General features: G+C 51.7%; 1 protein-coding gene across 1 annotated transcript; it reads right to left on the reverse strand.

The window, feature by feature from the left end:
• Positions 1 to 1,235: 1,235 nt before the first annotated feature.
• On the reverse strand, positions 1,236 to 2,447 carry RNF186 (ring finger protein 186). Its single transcript, XM_004741585.2, has one exon. It carries the CDS (start codon positions 2,265 to 2,267, stop codon positions 1,566 to 1,568), a length of 702 nt encoding a protein of 233 aa, XP_004741642.1. The 5' UTR covers positions 2,268 to 2,447; the 3' UTR covers positions 1,236 to 1,565.
• Between the last annotated feature and the right edge of the window lie 5,944 nt (positions 2,448 to 8,391).

An 8,391-nucleotide genomic window follows, 5' to 3' on the forward strand; every position in this document is an offset into this window, starting at 1 on the left:
GCCAGCACGAGGAGTAACAATAGCACGGGTATCCCGGAGTTGCCCTGGAAATACCTTTACAAGAAACAAAGGAAGGCACCCAGATTGCAAGAACAGCTATTTGTATGCATCCTTATGTTTTGAGTTTTCTCTGTGTGAGTTCAGAGGGGATGTGACTCCTGTCCACTGCTCAGGGGCCCAGCTGTGCTGCCGTTCCTGGGCTTCGGGGGACTTAGGAATAATCCAGTCCAATGAGCTCAATGAAACGCAGAGAGGCAAATGATCTTGGTGGACAACATATACCCACGAGGCCAGAGTCCTTCCTTTGGGCTCCAGTGGCCGACTTCTGTCATCCCTCTCTTCCAGAGGCACAATAACCATGAACAAACGCCCAACGTGCACCTGTCATCCTCCCAGGAGGCAAAGTGGGGAGGGACAATGGATCGTGCCCAGTGAGCCTCCTGAGGTTTCAAGTCTGCTTCCCAATTAAGAGGCCTTTGGAGGGAAACAAGGCGTCATCTCCCACCCTCCATACCCCTGGATCCCTAAGCCCCTCCTCTAGCTGAGACCGGATCCTGGCAACCTGGGAAAGTCATTCCCTCCGGAAGAAGCCTCCTCTATGTTCCAGAGCAGCCTTTCAGAAGGCAGTGACTGTCAGGGTGAGGCGGGAGAGGTGGGGTTATTGTCAAGAACCATTGCATTTATGGGGCCTTTTATCTTTATGACAAGAGCTCAGATGGGAGTTGAAATGCAATCACACAGGAAAAGCAACACCCTTACGGAGCGAGCGTGAGGCCGTGCATCTGATGAGCGGTGGGACCTGCTGTTGGGTGGGGGGCGGGGGGAATCCTTGTAACCTTGAGATTCTCTGAGAAGCCAGAGCCCAATGACACGGGCCTGGGCAATCTGGTGGGTGTTCTGGAGCAATTCCCAGACTCCCCTACATCCTCTCCACCCGTCCCCAACTCTGCTGAATGAACGTGGGACCCCCAACAGCCCCAGAGCCACTCCTTCACACAAATTACCCCCCTCCATCCCTGGAGGCGACTCACGGGAACACCCAAACCACCAGGACCTTCGTGGAGCTGGGCAGCGTAGGAGGGCTTCCCGGGGGGGGGGGGAATGCAACTTCCCAGGAGGAAAAATTTGTCAGAGTCACAGATCTAACAAACTGCCTCAAAACACAAAAGACAGAACCAAAACAAAGCGAGAAAATAAAACCACGTCCATAAGTTGCAAAAAAAATGAGTCTCGGTTCTATTTGTTCTGCAGTAAGTTCATCAACGTATACAAAGAAAAACCAGGAGCATTAGAGTAAGGAGGAAACAGAAGGCTCCTTGCGGTGGTCAAGAAATCTGCGCCCCCTCCAAGACCCTGCGCCGTTTAGATGCGCTGTGTCTCGGGCAGACGTTATGTCTATCACCCAGGCACATAGTTCTTGACCCAACACAACCCGGCTTTGGCTCGCAAGTCCAGCAGGTATGTAATCCTCCAAGGGAAGCAGCCTTCGTTCAGAGTCCCTTCACCTGGTCGCTGTGAGCCTAACGGGGCCCAAGAGGCAGCAGGTGCCGTCTCTTGGGGTGCGCTCAGGCGATGGAAGAGATCTCGCTGTGTTTCTGTCCTCGGCAGAATACAGTCCCGGGGGAGGGACAGCAGCTGCCCTGGCTGCTGGCGTGACAGCAGAAGACCGAGGACATTAGCAGGGCCAAGGCGATCACCGAGGCGAGCACCCACCGGATGACGCCGGGGTAGACAAAGGGCAGAATGAGGACAATGAGCAAAACCAGCAGGAGCAAGTGCACGGCCAGGCGCCGGGCAGCCACGCGGTTGGCGGTCGCCTCCTCCTGCGCATCCTCTCCCGCAACGCCGGGGTGCCCTGCCGCCGAGGGGGCGGAATCTGCCAGTCTCTGAGGACAGAGCCGCACCTCCGGCCACGGCCGGCCCAGTCGCCCCACCACGGCCTCCTGGTCGCGCAGGCTGCAGATGAGGCCCCCGGGGACAGAGGTGGCCTGGCGGCACAAGGGGCAGGTGACGGACCAGGTGTTGTCCTGGACACACAGCAGGAGCTTGAGGCAGACGGCACAGAAGGAGTGCTGGCAGCCCAGCAGCTTGGCCGGCCGGGTACAGCTGTAGGGCTCCCGGCACACCAAGCACTCTAAGTCGCCATCCGAGGAGCTCCAGTGCCCCCCTGTCGGGCCCGTGGCCTTGGCGGAGGGGGGTGTGGCTCTTGCCGAGATGGGCTGGGGCTGCTCTGGGACCCGCAGCTGCGGGATGTCTGCGCAAGCCATTCGGAGTCAGAGGGACCAGGCAACTCCGAGCCTGGGCGTGGACGAAGGGTAACTGCCGGTGCCGCTGGGACCTGGATGCTGTCTGGCCTCTGGCCGGGCGTCTCAGTCTCCCTGGCCTCCTCGTCAGGTGCCTGGTGACAGCAGCCGTCTATGGCCCCTTCTCCTGGGGCCGCTCAGCTTGGCTCTTGGCTTATGTCTTCTCCTGAGATATTGTTATTTCTTTTCTGGAAACCTAGGGTTAATCAGTAACTTGTGAGCCTGGGGACCTTGAGTTGCCTGATAGGAAGGCCGGAGGGGGCAGGGCCTGAACTGTGAGTCAGGACTTTCCGGTTGGGACCAGGTGTCTCAGGAGCCCCAGTAGGATGGTAGCTGATGAGCTCTCAGATGCATTTGGATCCTCACCCTCTCCTGCCCCCTGGAGCCTTTAAAAAAAATGCAGATCTCTAGGCCCCAAACCCAAAGACTGCAATCCTCTGGCAGGTCTAGGTGGGATTTAAGAACCTTTGGTCACAGTTAATGGACATCTCTGACCATAATGCTGATGAGGGTGGCCGGGAGAACCCACTTTGAGAAATCTCACCCCTAGCCAGATTTCAGACAAAACCTTCCAGAGGTCAAGATGGGCGGACAACAGTTTTGTGCTTCGAGCACATTTGCTGACAGGTGACCTTGTGTAAAAGGGACACGGAGGGGAAAAAAAACAAAAACAAAAACACACAACTGAGTGGGTGGCAAGGGGTGGTGAGGTGTGGGAAGAAAGCCCGGGCCCCCACAGAAAAACCCAAACCCAACTGCTCACGGGTCTCTCTCGTACCTGCTACTGTAGCCAGGTGCTTCCTTGTCCCAGCAGATGTACGGACAGCTACGGAGTCCCGAGCATCACGCTTGGGGCCTGCTTTGCCTGCACCTATCCAATGACAGGTCCAATGACAGGTGTTATTTTTGGGCATGGGGAACATATGTCCTTGGGGGTCGTAAGAGCCCCTGCCCTTTATTTGGGGTTACTGGGAGCCAAGCCCTGTGCCAGGCGGTCTCCTGGGGTACCAGCACAGCCTGTAAGTGAGGCGCTGTGAGGCCCGGGAGCAAAGACGGGGTGTGGTCAGGGCAGGCCGGCTGGCAGCCTCCCAGGTGGACTCCCATGGGGTCAGGGCCCTGTGGAATCTGCCAGGACCCAAGGTCAGGTTCCCAGGAACTCAGTCTCACCAGCTCACATGGACTCCAGGAAGCCGACTCCACCGGGAAGGACTCCCGTGGAACTGACGGACGTGCACAGCGTGCAGTTAGGAGAATGGGATGCCCCTACATTGCCTTGAACTTCGGAGGGTGGGGTGGCACAGTCCATTCCTTCAAAACATGCCTCCCGTCGGTTGCATCGACTCCAGGAGGACGTGCCGAATGGTCCTTTCCTGCTAATGTCACCTGTTGAGGTCCACACAGGGTCCAACTCTTTCCATCCAGCTCTTTCCTCCACCCCAAGGGGCAGGCACTGCCCTCCTGCTCCACCCTGCCCCGCCCCCGACTGGGCTTCTGTCTTGGAAATCCAGTTCCTCAAATTCCGCCTCTGCCCAGGTGTTTCTTCTTGGCCCTCAGCTTGACCGGTTGTTTCTTCCCACTAATGCTTTCCCCCAAGTCAAGCTGAAGGGGGCCTTGGATCTGACTCTGGGCTTCCGTTTTTACCCCATGCCCAGCGTCCATCTTGCCTTCTCCAGGGGCCGGTCCTGTTTTTCTTTGAGGCAACCACTGTTGACCACTGTAGTTCCCGTTCTGAGGAAGGGGGAAGGGGACGAGATTCAGCAAAACCCGTCAGCGTATTCTGTCCTATTGGCTGCAGCCGTTGATTTCCACCCAGGCAAGTGATCTAAACCAAGCCAAAGAGATTCAACTCTGGAACTTCCGAGGAGAAGCTTCCCTTACTGCTAGGTTTCCAAACTGGAGGATGGGCCCCTGAGCCTGCTAGGACCCCCAGGTCAGAGAACTTGCCTGAGAGTAAGGCGAGCACAAAAGAAAGATGAGAAGAGAGTCAGAAACAGCCCTCATGACATGGTTTGAAAGCCTGGATCCAGCCATACCTGCAGCGAGAGCTCTATCTTCAGATTTTTTAGTTATATTAATCTATGAAACCCACCCGTTTTCATTCTTCAGCCAGCTCAAGCTGGATTTCTGTCCCTTGCATGAGAAAGTCTTCTGAGTAACACAGCAAGAGATGAAGAAAAGCCTTTACTTGGGTGCCTGGGTGGCTCAGTGGGTTAAAGCCTCTGCCTTCAGCTCAGGTCATGATCCCAGGGTCCTGGGATCGAGTTCCGCATCGGGCTCTCTGCTCAGCAGGGAGCCTGCTTCTCCATCTCTCTCTGCCTGTCTCTCTGCCTCCTTGCGATCTGTCTGTCAAATAAATAAATAAATAAATAAAATCTTAAAAAAAAAAAAAAAAGCCTTTACTTGCTGTCGGACGCAGGGTCAAGCATCACAAGACAATCAACCCGTACATGGCCAAGAGTGAACGAGCCTGTGTGTTCCTATGCTCAAAGGGAATCTGTCTTTTTGTTCCTTTGACTTGTATCAAATACTACTTCTCTGTGTTTTCTAAACCCTGGGAAGGGTTGGGGATGGAGGAGGAAAAATTTGTTGAGCTGTATTCATTTATAATGAGAAATAGAAAATCAGGTGGACAACACAGTGATGTCAGCATGGCTAGTGCTCCCCCCTGCCCCTGCACCTCTGCTAGCCAGCTCTAGGGAAAGCGAAATTATCAAGAAGGTTGCTCGCTGGGTGAGCTTGTTATCAGACCAAGGGAAACTATTTATGGGTCGTGTCTAAAGAGGAACCTTTTGATATCATTGGGCAATCATCATTAAGAAAATTTATTACGGGGCATCTGGGTGGCTCAGTCAGTTAAGAGTCTGCCTTCAGCTTGGGTTGTGATCCCAGAGTCCCTGGATTGAGCCCCACATGTGGCTCCCTGCTCAGCGGACAGCCTGCTTCTCCCTCTGCCCCTCACCCTGCTCATGCTCTCTCTTGCTTATTATCTCTCTCTCTTTCTTAAATAAACAAATAAATAAATAATGTTAAAAAAAAAAAAAGGAAAATGTATTGGTTGTAACAGCCCAAATATTACAGGAAAACAGAAAGTAGAACATGGAAGTTCCTTTGACCACTGCTCCTGAGAATGATGGCTTTTCACAGCACATTCCATCGTGTTTCTTGCATCCTGCCATGGCAGTTTGGGAAACTATTTATTTATTTATTTATTTATTTATTTTTAGTAGGGCAACACAGGGCTTGAACTCATAACCCTAAGATCAAGACCTGAGCTGAGATCAATGGTCGGACGCTTAACCCACTGAACCTCACAGGTGCCCCAATACTTTGTATCTTAAAGCTTTGGCTTAACTATCTAGCATTAGCACTGGCTTTAAACTGGACATCCGGTGCTTGTCACTTGACTAGCCGTGTGACCTTAGGCGAGTCATTTCAGCTTCATTGAGGCTCTGATTTAAATTTGGTCAAATGAAGACATTAACATTGTAGGAAATTGTGGGAGACAGTGCTTAAGCCCCTCACCTCCATCTGACTGCTCAGGGAAGACTCAGTAAGGTAGGCACCTTGCTTTGTAACCAACCTCGATGTCATTGATGTCTCCCAGGGACGTGGAGATCAGACGGTTTGGTGATCTGGTTAGCTGGTGCCTCTCAAGGAGGAGTGAATATGTGCAGGGATCTGGAGCGTAGCCTGAATCAGCGCTGTCTCAAGGGAAGTGCAAATGTCTCCAGAGACCTAACATGCAAATTCATCTAGGATTCTCAATTCTGCTCTGTTATGTTTGTGTTTGCTGTAATATGAAAATTTGAAACCTTCGAGTCCTTCCACATCTTCAAACAAAATACATTTGTTTTTTAATTGCTATACAAATATGAACTCATTTGTTCTTTGTAAAGTCTTCCCCCCCCCCTTTAAAGTGCATTTTCTGGGGCGCCTGGGTGGCGCATCGGGTTAAGCCTCTGCCTTCGGCTCAGGTCATGATCCCAGGGTTCTGGGATGGAGCCCTGCATCGGGCTCTCTGCTCAGCAGGGAGCCTGCTTCCTCCTCTCTCTCTGCCTGCCTCTCTGCCTACTTGTGATCTCCCTCTGTCAAATAAATACATTTAAAAAAAATAATAAAGTGCATTTTCTTCTGTCCAGTGGCTTCCTCCAACCCTGTCGCTCTATGGAGCTTGAGAAGTACAGCCTCGAGGGAGATAGACTTCCACAGTCCACTGCCAGTGGGGAAGCCAGAGCCAGTTCTCCTGATGGACCCTCTGGGCACATCGTGCTGGTAACCATGGACTGACACCCTGCAAAGACATTGCTGATCTGAGCTTAAGGTCTGTCTCTCTCAAGTTCACCAGGGGAGGAGTGAGAAAACAGCAATGTCATGAGGTTAAAGTGTTTGATCCATGCCTGGCCTCTGATTTTGGCCAACGCACGCTCACTCCACATTCCAGCATCCACCAAGGACTGTGCCCCAGTCAGATGCCCCATCGTCTTTGGTCCTCTCTGCCTTGAGCTGGCTGGTGTCTCAGCTTACAGCCTTATTCTAGAATTCCTGCCTCTGTGCACATCAGGACCCCGCCCCCTACACCTCCCCCGCACCCCCTACCCCCACACCCCAGCCCCGAGCATCTGTGGTCTGAGGACAGTCTGCTGGAGGAGACAGAGGAATAGCATTTGGAACAAAGTCACAGTATCAAGATGACAAAGATCAAGTACAGAGGAGAGGGAGAGACGAAGCACCCACTGCGGGATGTTTGAACTGTGCTTTGCTTTCTTTTACTGTTTTTAAAAAATAATTACGTAAAGAAAATCCATGTTTATTTATAGAAAAGGAAATTGCTGATGAACAAAAAGAAAAAGAATATCAGTAATCAGCAGCCTCACAAGCCACAGAAAACCAGTTTCAAGATCTCCTTTCAGACTTCTGTCTGTGCATACTTACACAAAGAAAGGGTTTGCCTATTACAAGGGGATGCTGCTATTTATATTTTGATAATCTGTATTTTTACCTATGAGTTTATCATGCATTTCTTTCCATATTAATACACGTACTTCAAACATTCCTGAAGGGGGTGGGATATTCTGTCTCATGAATGTACCGTATTTTTGTGAATCAGTTCCCATGAGGACCATGTCTAGGCTTTCCCATTTTCCAGCATTATCAACAATCCTGGGATGTACATCCCCAGACATGTGTTTTTTGTGTCTGGCCCTTTCAAAGTTTCCATGTGTACATGATCTCTCTAGCAGCCGTTTCGGATGGGGAGCATCTGGTGGGTCAGGTCCCAAATCCAGATCTATGTTGAGTTGTCGATGACCCTGCTTTAAGCCCCAAAGGCTGGAACCGTCAGCTGATGGGCTGTAGATGAACCCACTTTTGACCAATTCAGAATCATCACTGTGCCTCTCTCCCTGAGGTTTCAGAAATCAGGTAACGAACCCTAAGGCCACATTTTCTTTGAATTCACAGTGATTCTAGGGTCTAGACCCATTTCCCAACGCCACCTCTGAAATTACTTTCCGGTCCCTCCCACTTCTTATCTCTTTGCCTGGCTCTAGTTCAGATTTCAACTTGGAATTCTTCCTTGATCCCCTCTGTCTACCTCCTGGGGTCTAGTCCTGAGACCCCAGCCCCTTAACAGCTCCCTCAGCTCCATGGAGCTAAGCCATGGACAAAGGAAACCCCACCCTTTGCATATGGCCCGGGCCCTGAGGGGAGCACGTCTGTCTTCACGTGGTGGAGGTGGAGCGTCTCCTGGGTTCCGAAAGATCCTTGTCTTTGTCTTCTACAATCTCTTTCCTGTGACCTCCAGTTGTGTGAATTGAGAAGATGAGTCCAGGAAAAGAGGGGCTGTAGGAAGAGGTGTTCTTATTACATCACCAGAATAACAGAGCACCGGAAGTTTGGTCCCAGTTGCATGCCATGGCCTTAAGACTACCAATGGGCCAACTCTACTAAATGCCTGGCTGAGAGATAGTTTAGTTGGAGTTTAGTTCACCCATTCTTCCAGATCTTAATTTCTCATACCATGCCCATGCAACTCTAGCTTTCTGTGAGCTTCTTAAAAGGTACTCCTGGAAAAATGGGAGTGGGTGGA

The sequence above is a fragment of the Mustela putorius genome, unplaced genomic scaffold, assembly GCF_011764305.1.
Source record: "Mustela putorius furo isolate JIRA1106 unplaced genomic scaffold, ASM1176430v1.1 tig00003853_pilon_pilon_pilon, whole genome shotgun sequence".
Taxonomy (NCBI): domain Eukaryota; kingdom Metazoa; phylum Chordata; class Mammalia; order Carnivora; family Mustelidae; genus Mustela; species Mustela putorius.

What these genes read in the sequence shown, in the direction of transcription:
- RNF186 (XM_004741585.2), bottom strand. Translation starts at nt 2,267, where the DNA reads ATGGCTTGCGCAGACATCCCGCAGCTGCGGGTCCCAGAGCAGCCCCAG.